Raw genomic sequence first — 16903 nt, forward strand, 5'->3', positions numbered from 1 at the left:
CTATAGTGATATATAATGTACAAAACAAAATATGAATTTTTTCATGTAAAAATTGAATATTTATTCATTTATTATAAATTAAGTAACACACTTGTTATACTCGTGACATTATCTGAAATTGATAATGACATATTTAAACTGATTATGAAATTTTATGAAGGTTATTTTTGCTGATAAAAATACAAAATGTTGACTTGGCATCTCTTACATAATTGATAGATTATTATTTGTTAATTGCATAAAAATTAAATCTTCAACAATTTTTAATAAAAAGAATGATTAAATGGAATAACCCATAAATGCCTTTTTCCAAACTAGGATAAGAGAACATAATTTTTAATAAGACACACAGCTTGCAAGAATGTTCTATGAATGATGCACTATAATTTTAATAGAATTTTAGTCCAAGGATGATGATGTCTGCTATGAACTAGTATAGGCAATGTATGCATTGAAATGTACTTGTAAAATGAAATTCATACAGACAAACTGGCAGTGTATGCTTATGGTACCCCACTGGCTTGTTACTTCTATAACGGTAAAAGCGTGACAGATATAGTAGAAGCAAAACGGACTGGAGGAAGGGAAACCTACACTATTCAATTTCTTGAAGCCATGATCGGTAGTGCTTGTTAGTATTCTCTGAATTGTTAGTTTGGAAGCGTTGCAATTCCGTTGTTACATTTCTTCGTGAAGTTTTCTTAAGAAATACATACTCGCGGTTGCATGCAACCTGCGAGGTTGATATTTGACATCTTTAAACAGATTCGATCAGGTGAGTCATCTTTTCATGAATTTCTTCTTTATGAAATAACGCGATCTCGTACAGTGGACAAAATTTAAGTTACAAATTTATTAATTTATTATTTATATTAAACGAAAGTTTGATAATAACAAAATTGAACATAGCAAAAATACATTTTCTATAATAAATTGATTATGAATAATTAATACCGTATGAGTTTACAGTTAAAATACGAAAGTCGGTACGAGTGATGATAGTAAATCGGGTTTCGAGGACTTGCAGGATGTAAGATTCTGTCGTACTACTTTCTAATTAACGAGAAAATTCCGCTGATCAAACGATTTAAGAAGATATCATTTAATGTTTCCATTTATTACATAAATAACATTTAGATTTATGTGCCATAAAAGGAAATGTTTCTTTTATCAAAGAATAAAAAATTTTCTTCCGTGTTATTGGACTTTCTAATTTGTTACGGTGAACACTGACAAAATCTAAATACAATAATTTTATGACAGTTATGTATTGTGATCATTGATTATCAAATATGACGAGACATCTAAATTTGGAATTTCCCACGTTTCTATCGCGTCATCATAAAAACACATGACACATGTTACTGGAAGATACATACATGTTGATGGAAAAACCAGTTTTATAATTTAAGATTATACAGTAATTTCGTTCGATGATACGCGCTAAGCTTATATCATAAATTCTGTATTGCTATAATGTTATTTTAAACGTCTAGTGAATAATAATTCTTCACCGGATAAATGTTAATCAGTAGGTAATGATTGTTTATTAGTAATTTGATTAATAATTCTTTATTAAAAATAAATATTTTTATGTGCGAATGTCAGTGTATATTTTCAATCTAAATTAATTAAATTAATATAATTTTACAGAACGAATAAAAATGAGTTTCCTTTGGTTCTTTTTTTTCCTGTGCTACATATCTGCAAATATACAAGCTGAACCGTATGTACACATAGTATATATACATATACATAATTAATTAATGTTTATTAATTAATATTTAAATTCACAAATATTATAGTGTAATATTCAAGATTATTAAAAAAAAACAACTTTTTTAATGATTACAACAGGTATTATAGTATAATTGCGCCAAAAGTGGTTCGACCTGATTCAGAATACCATGTAGCAGTAAGCACAACTGGTATCTCAACAACATCAGTAATATATATCGAATTAAATGGCCAGCTGGATAATGGACATACATACAATGTATCCCAAATTATAGAAGTACAACCTTATTCTACAAGAATTTTAAAGCTTGAGGTACATTTAATTGAATAATTTTCCTTTGCAAACAACACAATTCCTATTCTCTAGTTGTTTTTATAATATTTCAGATTGGAGATATTGTACCTGGAAAATATAAAATACTTGCACGTGGTCTATCAGGAATTGATTTTTCAAATGAAAAACCAATCACATACATTCATAAGAGTTACACAGTTCTTATTCAGACTGATAGAGCAATTTACAAACCAGGGAATAAAGTTATGTTTAGATGCATTTTATTGAATTCAAGACTTAGACCTACTCTTGCTAGATTAATAGATATTTACATTACGGTAAATATTTTTGGATTAATGTTACATAATACATTAAATAAATCACAAAATTATTATATACAATGTATAAAATTTATATAGGATGGAAAAGGAAACAGAATTAAACAATGGGTTCGCCCTCCTGTAACGCATGGAATATTTAATGGAGAAATTGAATTATCAGAATCACCTGTGTTAGGTACTTGGAAAATTACTGCTAATATTGGTGATCAAATATTCGACAAAGAGTTCGAAGTTGCTGAGTATGTTCTTCCTAATTTTGAAGTTAACATAGTTGCTCCCAAACATTTTACATTTAAAGACTCAAAAATTACTGCAACAGTATATGCAAAGTAAGTGAATCCTAACATTATATTAAAACTATATATATTGCATATTTATTTCTGTGCCATTTGGAGAATTTCTCCACTTCACAATCGTAACTAGTAATTTAATGTTATCTAATATTCATTTGTATTACTTTCATAAAAAATTTAACAAAAATTATTCATTTTAAAATCCAAATTATTTAGGTATACTTATGGCAAGCCAGTGAAGGGTGAGGCAACGATTACCGTTTATCCTGATATCTTTTCGGGCGTTATTCAACCAATTTATCAACAGCCTGTGCGGAAAGTGATACCTATTGATGGAAAAGCAGTAATTAGTTTTGATATTGAATCTGAACTTAAGTATGTGAAAAGAAAAATATATTTCCAACAGTTTCCTGAAAATTGAGTTATCTAGTACACAACGTATATTTTTCATAGACTATCTGGTGATTATGAAAGACCAGTTATAATTGACGTTGCAGTGGAAGAATCTTTAACTGGTAGACGACAAAATACTTCTATGCAAGTAACGCTACACAGGCATAAATACACAATGGATTTAATAAAAACATCAGAGTATTATAAACCTGGTTTAAAGTATACAGCCTTTGTATGTACATGAAGTTATAGTCATTATATAATTTTATATTTATTATTGTATTATAACAGACAACTTTTACAGATAAAACTGGCATACCATGATGGATCACCAGTTCAAGATAACAAAAATCCTGTTACAATAATGTATGGATACACTTATAATCAGTCTGCATATACTATTATTAGTAAAATCCTAGACAAAAATGGTATGGTGCAACTGGATTTTTATCCATCAAAAAATAATGATAATATGTCATTTCCATTAAATATTGAGGTAAAATATTATGACATATTCAATGTTGCAGCGAATAAATGATAATAATTGTTGAACATTTAAAACAAATTTTTATTTAACAGGCACAATACCTGAGTCTCCATGAATGGTTTCCATCGACAAATCAAGCTATGTCCAAAAACAATGAATATATACAAGCCATTCTGAAAACTGAAAATCCTACTGTCTGTATAATTGTGTATTACATGAAAACCATTAATATTCAATCAGTATTAATTATGATATTTTTTTCAGGTTAATCAAGAGATTGAAATTGAAGTGAACTCTACGATTCCGTTAAAATACATTAATTATGAAATATTCGGACGTGGCGATATATTAGACGCTGGTTCTATATATGTACAAAACAAATACACAACAACTTTTAAGTGAGTATTTATTAATTTCTAATTTAATCTGTTCGTTAGTCATTTTAAATATGTGAAATAATTTGTATTAAATACTTAATAATCTTTCAGATTTCTGGCAACATATGTTATGGCTCCTACTGTGCATGTAATTGTATACTATGTAGGAAGTGATGGAGAAGTAATTGCTGATGCTTTGGATATAGAATTAGAAGGAGTGCTTCAAAACTTTGTAAATTGATTTTATAAGTTAAACTATAATAAAAATGTTAATTAGGGATTCACGTGAATCTTCTTTATCTTTTATTTAAGGTGGATATTAAAGTGGCACCCGAAGAAGTTGGACCAGGAGAAAATGTTAATTTAATCATTACTTCAAAACCAAATTCATTTGTTGGATTATTAGGTGTGGATCAAAGATCTATTTTACTTAAATCTGGCAATGATATTTCACATGTACGTATTTTTTTGTTACTTTAAATCTTGTTATAGTTTCAATAGTAATAGTAATATACTTCAATAATTTATAGGAACAAGTATATAAAGAGTTAAAATCATATGACATGATAGAAGATTCGCCATATGTGGATTCAGTTTTCGATCGATACCTTTGGAGTCGTGGATCAGCTTCAGCAAGTGATGTTTTCAGCGTATGCAGAACTCATTTTATGTGCATTATTATATATTTATGTACATGCATTACGAATATTAATTTAAGCATTTTGTTTCTTAGGAAAGTGGTGCTATTATTATGACAAATGGATATATTCACGAAAATTTCCCAATTCGTAAGTAAACTTTAGAAAATTCCTACATGGTTTATCAAATTAGTAACTAATATTACTTTACCCGTCCTATTATACGTGATCCTAAATATTTTTCTAATTTGGTAATAAATTGGTTAAAAATTTTTTTACTTCTTTGTAATGTAGCATGAGAGTAATATCCTTCAGTTCAGCATTTCATATAATACTTACAATTAAATCTTTAGCTGATCCGAAAACGTATGTATCATTTAACAAGGCTTATGTCTGTATAGTATACTACAGGTCTGGTTTAGAGCTCTCCTTTCCAGCCGCTGCTGGAAGTCCAATTGCATTCAAATCATCAGAGAAGATGAAAGTACGCAAGAATTTTCCTGAAACTTGGCTTTGGCAAATGCTTGATGTTGGGTAAAGCCATTGAAATTTTTACCTGCTGATAATACTTATTAATTTGTAATTTGTTAAGTAAATTATAAAATTCTATTAACATTACGTTATTAACTAACTGAAATCACTCAAACATATATTTCACTTAATTAAAATTAACTATAGATATAGATGGGGAATATGTATTTAATAAGACATTTCATATAACTGAATCTACAAGGTGATGGTTTAAATTAAAACTCATTTTTTCATTCTGCAATTTACTCTGCCAATAACACTTTGCTAGTATTTCCATGTTCTGATACTTCAGATTACATATACTATATAGAAATCACAAAATAAGTTCCTCTTGTAAATGTGTGTTTGAACAGAATTTAATGAAACATTTATTTTTGTAGTAGCGTTATACTTTTATTTTCTTTTGGCTCCGCTGATATAATACAATATATAGAATTGGATTCCAGGACAACCGGGAATATTGGAAGGTAGAATAACAGGCTCGCCTCATGGTGCATCTACACTCCGGCCAGACATTGGTCCACCTGTTACGCACAAACTAGCAACAAGACCACCATTGGCAGGTCCTTATGCCTTCTCTCGCATCCCAACTCCTGTCTGGAATAAGCCCCGTGTATTCCTAATGCATGACATCTTAAACACCTGGCTTTTTACAAACTTCTCTTCAGGGTATTTATGTTATATACTGTCAGTTTACAAAGCTTCATATATATGCTTTGTATACATATATACTTTAGAGAAACAACATTCGTGTAATGTCGCTTTGTGTTGTATAAAACATTTCTTTGTAAATCAAAGCTATGGGATGTTCTCGGTGTTCGTATATGACTGCTATACATTTACTTGTTTAATATTATACTTTCAATCATTCATTCATTTCATATTATATAAAGTGAATTGTCCAGTTCTAATAAGGTGATTGAGTCTTTGTAAAATACGACTATTATAAAGCATCGATCAAACTATATATTTGTCACAAATTGTAATGCTTCTATATATACATAAAAAAAATGGTTAAACAAAGAGTAATTATATGATTTAAAATTAGGTATGATGGAAAGAATGAACTGAAAAGAAGTGTACCTGATTCTATTACATCATGGGTATTGACAGCATTTTCTGTGAATGATGTTCATGGATTGGGACTAATAAAAGAACCAAGGAAGGTAAATGTGGATTAGTAGTCCAACTAATATAAAATTTTATATACCATAGAAAATAATAAAAGAAGTTGATTTCTTTTCAGCTAAAAGTTTTCAGACCATTTTTCATTGTTATGGATCTTCCTTATTCTGTGATTCGAGGAGAAATTGTTGCGATACAAATTGTAGTTTTCAATTACATGAATAAGGCTGTAGAAGCAGAAGTATTATTGACGCATGAAGGTCAATTTGATTTTGCGGAAATTTCTAATGATGTGCACGATGTACCAAGTAAGATATAACAAAAAAATGTTACAATTTATGATATTTTATATAATATATATTACAGAATGAACATAATATTGATTACATATTTCAGAATTGGAATTGTACCGTAAAAAGAAAGTCGAGGTAAAGGCTAATTCTGGTTCCAGTGTTTCATTTATGATCATTCCAAGAGATTTGGGTTACATTACAATTAAAGCAACTGCAAATAGCATATTAGCTGGTGACAGTGTTGAACATAAACTACTTGTAAAAGTAATATTTCTTCTGTATCTTCTTTGCTTATAACTTATTGAATATGTAATCTAATATTTTATTGTAATACATATGTACAGGCAGAAGGAGAAACACAATTCATTAACAAAGCTGCTTTCTTAGACCTTAGAAGTTCATCTAGTGCAATGACCAATTTCACAATAGATATACCTAAAAACGCTGTACAAGGTTCTGAACATATTGAAATATCTGCAGTAGGTAATGTTCTGCGAATACAATTTTCTACTTTACTTAATTTAATGTAATCAATATGTTTTTGTTATAAACTCTTGACTATTAACATACATTTTTATTAGGTGATATTTTGGGCCCTAGCATTCTAAATCTAGCAAACTTAATTAGAATGCCTTCTGGTTGTGGAGAACAGAATATGTTAAATTTTGTTCCAAATATAATGATATTAAATTATCTAAAAGTAAGTACACAGTATATCGTTTTTAATATAGTGCATTGGAACAATGTAAAAACATTTATAAAAATAGTTTAGAAAATTGTTTATCTACCTACAACAAGTGTTTGAAATGTTGACTTTAGAAAAAATTGACTAACTTTCAGATATATAAGAATAGTTTGTAATTTTTTACCAATTAATTTTGTCATTTTTGTGAGAAAAAAATGTGTCCAAACATTTCATTACTCATTTCATTACTGCGAATAAAGCACACATGTCTCATATATTCTTAAAAACAAAATAAGTTAGCGTGAAATAGACAAAATCAATTAAACATATAAATATACATTTACAGAATACAAATCAGTTAACACAAGCAGTACAAGGTAAAGCTTTAAGATATATGGAAATAGGTTACCAAAGAGAGTTGACTTACAGACATGATGATGGATCATTTAGTGCATTTGGCTCGTCTGATACTAGTGGAAGTACATGGTATGTAGTATAAAAATGTTAAGTTATTAAACTCATAAATATTGTAATACCAGAAATTTCATTAGAATTTTATATTCTGTTAGGCTCACTGCTTTTGTAGCCAAAGCGTTCAAGCAAGCTATGGAACATATTTTAATTGAAGGTAGGATAATAGATGAAGCTTTGCAATGGTTATCAAATAATCAAGCTCCAAATGGAAGCTTTCCGGAAGTAGGAAAAGTTAGTCATCGTGATATGCAAGGTGGAGCTGCAAAAGGTCTTGCACTCACAGCATTCACTCTTATTGCTTTTCTGGAAAATGATGTAAGTTTATTAACTCTATCTGTGCTATAAAACTTATCAACCAAATATTTATCTTATTTTAATGGAACATTAGGATTCTAATGGAAAACATAGAAACACAATAAACAAAGGAATTGATTACATTGTCCGTAATGTGAATGATCTAAATGATATCTATGCTTTGAGTATTTGCACATATGTTTTAAATTTGGCAAAGCATCCATATGAGAATGCTGCATTTAATTTACTAGAATCCAAAGCTATGATGAAAGGAGACCTTAAATGGTGGAATAAACCTGTACCTAAAGACGATAAAAATCCATGGTATTCTCTACCACGGTCTGTTGACGTAGAAATGACATCCTATGCTTTATTAACTTATCTCAGACGTAATCTAGTCTCTGATTCGATACCTCTAATGAAATGGCTTGTAAAACAAAGAAACGCTGAAGGTGGTTTTTCATCCACACAGGTAAATATTATAAAAGCATTCAGTGTACAATGTAAGTACAATGTAATTGTATTCAAGTAATGTTTTTGTAACAAATCTGTAGGACACTGTGATTGGAATACAAGCATTGGCAAAATTAGGTGAGAAACTAGCATCAAAGAATAATGCTATTTCAATAACATTTATGTACGAGGGAGGTGGACAAAGTCAAATGAATATAAATTCTGATAATTCTATGATACTCCAAAAGCATATAGTAAGTTTAAATCACAAATATCATAATTTAAATTTACTTTAAATACTTGACACTTTCTTTAGCTTCCTAGGAAAACGCGACTCGTTAACGTCACAGGTACTGGAAGTGGATTTGCCTTAGTTCAAATTTCATTCCAATATAATTTAAATGTAACTGGAGCTTGGCCACTTTTTACTTTGGATCCCCAGGTCGACAAAAATTCCAATGCCAATCATTTACAGCTTTCAATTTGTTCTGGGTATATAATAAAACATTCTATATTTTATGAATATTGCACAAAACAGACTTAATGTAATGCGTGCTTAAACAGGTTTGTACCAACGAAAGAAGCGAACCAAAGTAATATGGTTGTGATGGAAGTTAGTCTACCATCTGGTTTCACTGCTGATAGAGATTCGCTGCCAAGTCTTGAAGTTTCGCAAAATGTAAAACGCGTAGAAACTAAAGACGGAGATACAGTAGTAATATTATATTTTGACGAGGTATGGAAAGTGTATTACCTTGTTAAATTTAAAACCACATTTAAAATAAACAATGCTTTTCAGATGGACAGGCAAGAATATTGTCCCACAGTATCTGCATTTAGAACACACAAAGTAGCTAAACAAAAACCTGTACCAGTTACTATATATGATTATTATGATTCCTGTAAGTTACTAAATAAGTTTAATTTACAATACAGTAGGATCCCCTATAACGTGATAATAAAATCGGTCAAAAAATAACTATGAAAGTGAGATTTTCCCATAAGAAACTATTACAATCAAAGGACCAACTTAATACAAGTTGTACCGATATCCAAAAAAGAAATTTCACGCAAAATTCGTAAATACGAAACCTTGTAACACGGAATGTTCTAATTGCGTTATACGGAGTTCTAGTGTGTATACAACAATGTTAAATATTATAGAAAGATTTAAAGAAAATAATTGTTTCTCTAATTCTTAAATGTAATTTTTTCTTATGTTTAGCAAGAAAAGCAAGAGCATTTTATGAACCAAGGAAAGCAACACTTTGTGACTTATGCAAAGAAGAAGACTGTGAAGATTTATGTGTATCACAACTTGGTAAACAAGAGGATTCATCTCAGTCTGCTACATCACACCTATCTGCCTGTGTATACTTACAGTCATTACTTATGCTGTTCTCCGTTGTATATTTTAAATATTTGTAGCTATCATGTAGCAGAAACAGTTTATAGTTCTGTTAAAAAGTACAATGATAAGGCTTTGAGTATACATGCAACCAAAGTACATCACATATGAAAGTTAATGTACTCCAATTGTAAAGTAATAACATGGTTATATGTGAGCTTTAAACTACTACTTTGAACTGGATATTTAAAATTTCGTATTGAATACTACTTACATGTAGGTGAAAATACCTTACATAACAAATTAAATGAACAAATTTTTGTTATTGATACTTTATGTTATAGTAAATACATTGCATTGTTACTGAGTAAGTCATTATTTGTTTAGTTATAATTAATATTATAAAAAAACTAATAGACATGAAAGATTAGCCTCAAACAAATAAAAGACTAGTTTCATATACCATAACCCATTAATTCGGAAAAAGTAAGTACATCTTTACCGTGAAACTTATATAACCTTATCGAGTCAACGAAATCGTCACTCTTAACAGTGTGCATATACTCATGAGTACTATATTTATTAACATTACTTCTATTGACACCTATGGAATAACATCTACCAACTACGTAAAGTATAAAAATACATTAAATACTATAAAGTGAAGGCAAGTGCATAAACGGCGTAATAGAATTGTAAGATACAGTATAACCTTGAAATCTAAATAATGATTTTTAATTATATACGTAACTGATAAAAAAATAATGGATAAAGTTTTAATGCAAACCTTACAAATTAGTCGGCGTTTAGTACACAAATCCTTATTAACATATCAATGTTCAAAGTAAGTTGACAATAAGGTCTAAAATGGTTATAACACATATAAATATGTTATTTAATACTAATAATATTTTCATAATTATAGAATTTTAGAAAAATCTAAACTAAATATGCATACTCTTGGCAATACTCACATTCTACAGCCACGTCTACTTTCTGTCACAAAACAATTTGATGTCAATAATATGCAAAGACGTAAAATGTTTATTCAAACACAAGACACTCCAAACCCTAATAGTTTAAAATTCTTACCTGGAATTAAAGTGCTTGAACAGGGTCAAACAAAAGATTTTCCTAATGCTACTGCAGCATACAATTCACCACTTGCAAAATTGTTATTTCGCATTGAAGGTGTAAAATCTGTTTTCTTTGGACCTGATTTTATTACAATTACAAAAACGGATGAGGATGTTGAATGGAAGTTATTAAAACCAGAAATATTTGCTGTCATTATGGATTTTTTTGCATCTAATTTACCTGTGTTAAATGATGATCAATCAGCACCAGATACTCGTAATTTCTTTTACTTTTCATTTATAGTATACTATCATGTTACTATTGTCTTTTTTATATATTAAAATTTTATGTTCAGAAATCACAGATGACGATGATGAAATAGTGCAAATGATAAAAGAATTATTAGATACTCGAATACGGCCAACAGTTCAAGAAGATGGTGGTGATATTGTCTTCATGGTTTGTATTTATATACGAAAATTATATATTACTTACCAGTCTCTATTTTCTTTAAATTATATTTATTATGTTCCTAATCATAGGGATTTGAGGAAGGAATAGTGAAATTAAAAATGCAAGGTTCTTGCACAAGTTGTCCAAGTTCTGTGGTCACACTGAGAAATGGAGTTCAAAATATGATGCAGTTCTACATCCCGGAAGTTCTTGGAGTAATTCAAGTAGAAGATGAAACTGATAAAATTGCGAATAAAGAATTTGAGAAGTTCGAAGAAAAAATTAAAAAATCTGAACAGAATGAAGAAAAATAGAATAGAAGTTGTAGTTCGGTAATCATCAAAAAATTTGTATGTGAATAAAATCGAATATTCACATTTAATATCTTTTTCCTTTTTTATTGTTTTACTTTTGTAAAAAGACCTTAACGGCTAGATACAGAAACTTGCCATACACGTATAGTGTTGTCGGAATATCCAGCGAATAGTGTTTGCCCGTCAGTAGACCACGCTAAAGAAAGGCAGTGAGGTGGTTCTGCTTTACTTGTTGCAGACACAACTTCCGGTTTCAATTCTTCAACCATTTCTTTGGTTTCCAAATCCCAGATTTTAATCCATGGCCCGAACGCAGCGCAAAGCCAATATCGATTAGGGCTAAAGCACAGAGCCGTTATAATGTCATTATGATCTAACGTGTGAAGATGTTTTCCATCATTCAAGTCCCATAACATAGCTTTACAGTCCTATAATTTTGAAATAAAAAATTTTATTACATCAAATATTATAAGATTTCCTTTTAATACATACCTTGCCACCAGAAGCGCAAAGTGAACCATCAGGGGACACGGTAACAGTGTTAAGATATGCAGTGTGTCCACTATGATTAATCTTCAACCTGCAGTTTGTCAAGTTCCAGACCTAAAAAAACATGTTAGCTTGAAATATGATTACTTAATAGTAATTTTATTAAATGATTTACAATTAATTAAATCAGTCCCATATCCGCATACACTCATGAACATCATGATTATTAAAAGTATACATCATGTTAAAATACTTCAATTAATGTGTAACAATTATTTATCAAATTTTCCAATAAGTTATATTTTATATTAACAAAACGAAAATAACATACCTTTACCAATTTATCCCAACCTGCCGAAACGATAATTGGATTTGAATGGTTTGGTGAAAAACGTACACAACTGACCCAATCTGTGTGTCCATCATCTTGAATAGTGTATTTACACTCTGCCAAAGTGTTCCATAGCTTAATAGTCTTATCACGAGAACCAGAAACAATTTGACGATTGTCCACAGAGAAGGCCACGCTTAAAACATCCTGTTAACATATATTTATTTACGAGAATGAATTAAATTAATTCAATTTTCATCTGTGAATATATTAGACAAGGTAAATACTTACAATACCACAGATTTAATCACCCACCTCTTCTACTTTTAAATATAAAAAAAAAAATATAAAAAAAAGCTTCAGTATTGTTTCCATCACTCACGTAGTTTTATCTTCTGCCAGTGGCATTTAATAAAAAAAAATTCAAAAAAAAAAGCTTCCGTTTTTATCACGATGAATGACAATTGTAGACCAGAAAAAGTCACACCTTGGTATGGTCTTCGAACCTTCGTGTAGTACGACCTGCAGCCAAGTCCCAGAGACGCAATGTTTTGTCCCATGAACCAGATAGAGCATAGTTACCATCAGAAGATAGTACTACGTCACTAATAAAATGAGAGTGACCATACAAGCGTTTTTGTGGAATACCGTAATTGGCTTCATCGCGTGTCAATTTCCATACAATTAGAGTTTTATCTATAAATAACATACACAAAATCGTGATATTAAAACCTTTGTAATTAATACAAGTAGTAATGAAAATTTTACAATTATCTTACAGGGAAAGAAACTCAACTGTGTATTTCCAATTTCTGGGAGTTTTACAAAATACAAAAGGTGAAAGAAAAGGAATTTTTTTAAAATTATTTAAATTCAAATAAAATATTTAGTTGAAACTTTTACATTCGTTCTTATAATTAAATTTCAGTGTTATATTAGTATTTTTAAAATTATTAAATATTGAATAAGAAATACTTATTATTTTTATCATGCGTACAACAATTATTATCCGGCATTGTGTTGTTATAACTATAATAAAATTGTAAAGAAAAAAATATTTCGGTTAATGAAAATCGAACTTAGAGCTCGCACTTTACTATATAACCATCTCATATTTTGTTACTGCAACTTTGATTATACTTTCATTTATACTTTTATATCTTAAAGATGCATAACTTTCTATTTATATTCTATAAATTATCAAGTAATTACACTTAATATTTTATACATATCTTTAAGAACATGTACATTATTATTTCAAAAAAACCTGTATCGAAATTGAACAACTGCAGTCCTTCCTTTATCGGTCAAGAATACCCAAACATAACGAAAGTAATGTAAATTTATACATGTATAACTATAAATTTAATTAAAAATATATTCCAAGATTAAATGTTTCTTACAAAATCAAAACAAACAGTACTACAGTAAATAATGAATGCATATATTCGAGAAAAAAGAATTTTGGAAAGTAAATGTATGTTACTGAACTTACCACGTGAAGAAGACAATATCATGTCCGGATATTTTGGATTTGTTGCAATTTGCGTGACCCATCCATTATGGCCCCGAAGTGTACCCCTTAGTTGAAGAGTTTCAGTCATCTTGGAAATATTTTACGATACTTTACGTTGCAGATTACAACGGATTCTAACAACCGATCCGCTCTCAACAACGCATTGAACGAAAAGGGTAACCAAACGTCTTTTCACAGACGTGTGCGCGGTCATTGATCACGTATTTCTAGATGGTGTACCATACAAGATACAAATACAAATTGATAGAGTTTATGGTACACATGTAATAATATTTTAAAACACAAATATATAATACCATTTAATATTAACTTTTATATTTTTCAATACTGACAACATGAAATAAATATTGTAATTCATATTAAAACTTAGGTAAATGCTGACATATATGTTCAAAAATATTCAAGCTACGTTGCAATTTTATCGTGTTCCTAAAGGGCAATTTAAGAAAGTAACGAATACATAACACATGAGAACCAACCTATAATATCAAGGAGTTTAGTATTAAGGTTATATTCTTCAAAATACTACTGAAGTAGTGGTAAATAAACAAATAAAATTATTGTTACAAAGAAGTATATGAAAATTTAAACGGAGTAGTTATATTACTAAAATAATGAATGGAAAACATGGAAGAGATTTGGCGTTATCATTAATGCGAGTATTACCAAGACTTACTTTAAATAATATTCGAGACAATCCAGGTGCAAGAAAACCAGTATGTATTTTTTTATATTAATTATTATACGTTAATATCATGAACATGATACTGGATATTTTTTTAACAGCCACAGCGTGGTCGAGGACAACACGGTGGAGATAAACATGGAGCAGGTAATAAAGGTTCTGGTCAAAGGCAGAATTATATGCGTCTTGGATATGAGACTGGAAACACCCCATTTTATCTTAGATTTGGTTGGGAACCATACTACAAGGGGCATCAGTAAGTTATTCATTTATTTTGTGATTAAATCTTTCTTAATATTTAAATCTTATATTTAATACCAGTTAATTCATTTAAATCATTGTTCTAATTGTATAACTTGTCCTATATCATAAAGATCAGAATATGTGTGACAGATTACATGTAAATACTTATTTTATTAAGTTAATTATAATTTATTGTGGTTTAAATATTTATTATTCTCCTATATTACTAATTAATTATAGAATTTCAAAACAATGCAAATGGGTTAAGCTACTTCTAATTTAGAAATAATTCTTATTCTTTTAACATTTAATAATGTAATATTTTGGTATCTATTATAGCTTAAGAAGGGAATACCCACCTTTATCTTTAAATCAACTGCAGTTATATATTGACACAAATAGGATAGATAGATCTAAACCTATAGATCTTGTATCTTTAATTAATACAGGATTATATAATTTTAAGTTAGAACATAAACATGCAGGCGTTCATCTTACAGATGAGGTATTTGATTTTGCTCCATTTTATTAATATATTATTAATAATTATTTTTATATGAAAAACAATTATTGATTTAACCAAAATTACTTTTGAGGGAGCTGATGAATTTAAAGCTAAAGTAAACATAGAAGTTCAATGGGCTAGTGAACCAGTAATTGCTGCAATTGAAAGAAATGGTGGTACTATAGTTACAGCATATTATGATCCCTTTTCCATATGTGCATTACACGATGTAGATAAGTTTTTTACAAAGGGTAAATTTTTTATTGTATTTTTAGATCAGTGTTTGGATGATTTTGTTTTGAACAGTATTATAATTAAAGCTTTATTAATTTAGGAGTACCTATACCTCGTAGATTCTTACCACCAACAGACTGTTTGGAGTACTATTCAAGTGCAGCAACGAGAGGGTATTTAGCAAATCCTGAGGAAATTTCTAAGGAACGACTGGTTTTATCTCAAAAATATGGTTATGTACTTCCAAAAATTGAAGATGATCCAGACTATGAAATGCTTACACAGCGTAAAGATCCAAGACAGATATTCTATGGCCTTGAACCTGGTTGGGTTGTTAGTCTTAAAGATGAAGCAATTCTTAAGCCAACATCTCAACATCTCAAAGAATATTACTTGAGTTAATTAGTTTCTTTTATAATATATTATTTAAATATAAATAAATAACTTGTTAACTGAAAATAATACATTTGTATTTTACTTAATAATATAATTTTTGAAAAATTTATTTTAGCAAAATCTTATTGTTACCTTTGTACATGAGATTTGTTTTATGTTGGTAACTATATTAAATCTTTCAATTATTATATATCTCAGAAAAATTAAAATTTGAAAATACAAAATATTTCAAGAGTTAAAAATTTAAACATTAATAATGTGTGGGGCGCATAATGCTGCGCTTATAGATTTACACACACTAACTATCGTCCAGCGTGGACCCGTCCTTTTATACATTTTTTGGTATCCATGCTGGAGACAACTGACGATCGACGGACGACCGACTCTCTCCACGGTCCGCGCTGCTGCGCTACACTCGTGGCTGTCCGCGTCGACCGCCACAAATGCTACAATAAATGAATGTTTTTAGACATGATGCATATTGGAAATTATTTACAAGTTATTTATGTTTATCAGAAGAAGACACTATGAATTTTAATTTTCTCGATCGATAAGATTGTTAACTTAGGTCGCGAGAGTTCACACTGACTCAAAATATGTATTAGTAAAATGTGAAGGAAAGAAAATAATAATTATATATAGAAAATGTATAAATTTGTTATAGATTCTGTAAACATCATTTATTTATTATACAATCAAGTCATATCATCATTGATACATAAAACTTGTGTAATATTAAATATATATTAAATAAATGAAAGAAAATTATTTACATTTCAACTACTTAATATTTGAGTATTTTTTTACGTTATGTTATTATTATTTCCTCAGAGAAATTGTAACTGCGTTGTATCAGTTGTTGTATTATGTTTAATATTTAGATTCTATATTACTAT

The 16903-nt window shown here is 29.3% G+C and overlaps 4 protein-coding genes across 7 annotated transcripts; 3 read left to right on the top strand and 1 right to left on the bottom strand.

The window, feature by feature from the left end:
* The first annotated feature begins 522 nt into the window (after positions 1-522).
* On the top strand, positions 523-10114 carry LOC116425437 (thioester-containing protein 1 allele R1). Of its 4 annotated transcripts, none has more exons than XM_031973131.2 (29): positions 523-775; positions 1264-1531; positions 1654-1726; positions 1858-2050; positions 2125-2349; positions 2431-2681; positions 2862-3020; positions 3099-3270; positions 3343-3534; positions 3618-3719; positions 3790-3923; positions 4014-4134; positions 4215-4358; positions 4433-4552; positions 4636-4690; positions 5518-5740; positions 6120-6237; positions 6318-6504; positions 6593-6753; positions 6834-6972; positions 7071-7189; positions 7521-7660; positions 7744-7963; positions 8037-8414; positions 8497-8649; positions 8712-8887; positions 8960-9131; positions 9195-9297; positions 9621-10114. In XM_031973131.2, exons 2-29 carry the CDS (start codon positions 1522-1524, stop codon positions 9821-9823), a joined length of 4443 nt encoding a protein of 1480 aa, XP_031828991.1. In that variant the 5' UTR covers positions 523-775; positions 1264-1521; the 3' UTR covers positions 9824-10114. The 4 variants fall into 4 exon arrangements, with proteins under 4 accessions (XP_031828991.1, XP_031828993.1, XP_031828990.1 ...); XM_031973133.2 differs by having other exon boundaries at positions 524-775; positions 1264-1535; XM_031973130.2 differs by lacking the exon at positions 1264-1531 and having other exon boundaries at positions 525-775.
* A 142-nt stretch (positions 10115-10256) lies between these two features.
* LOC116425442 (NFU1 iron-sulfur cluster scaffold homolog, mitochondrial) lies at positions 10257-11655 on the top strand. Its single transcript, XM_031973139.2, has 4 exons — positions 10257-10587; positions 10669-11096; positions 11176-11279; positions 11363-11655. Exons 1-4 carry the CDS (start codon positions 10508-10510, stop codon positions 11585-11587), a joined length of 837 nt encoding a protein of 278 aa, XP_031828999.2. The 5' UTR covers positions 10257-10507; the 3' UTR covers positions 11588-11655.
* Rack1 (Receptor of activated protein kinase C 1) lies at positions 11645-14150 on the bottom strand. Its single transcript, XM_031973137.2, has 5 exons — positions 13903-14150; positions 12895-13103; positions 12408-12614; positions 12080-12190; positions 11645-12015 (listed from the first exon to the last, which is right to left on the bottom strand). Exons 1-5 carry the CDS (start codon positions 14009-14011, stop codon positions 11698-11700), a joined length of 954 nt encoding a protein of 317 aa, XP_031828997.1. The 5' UTR covers positions 14012-14150; the 3' UTR covers positions 11645-11697.
* mRpL15 (mitochondrial ribosomal protein L15) lies at positions 14133-16819 on the top strand. The gene is made up of 5 exons (XM_031973138.2): positions 14133-14660; positions 14731-14885; positions 15212-15377; positions 15469-15628; positions 15712-16819. The coding sequence occupies exons 1-5, from the start codon at positions 14559-14561 to the stop codon at positions 16011-16013; spliced, it is 885 nt and encodes a 294-aa protein (XP_031828998.1). The 5' UTR covers positions 14133-14558; the 3' UTR covers positions 16014-16819.
* The last annotated feature ends 84 nt before the right edge of the window (positions 16820-16903 follow it).

The sequence above is a fragment of the Nomia melanderi genome, chromosome 4, assembly GCF_051020985.1.
Source record: "Nomia melanderi isolate GNS246 chromosome 4, iyNomMela1, whole genome shotgun sequence".
Taxonomy (NCBI): Eukaryota; Metazoa; Arthropoda; class Insecta; order Hymenoptera; family Halictidae; genus Nomia; species Nomia melanderi.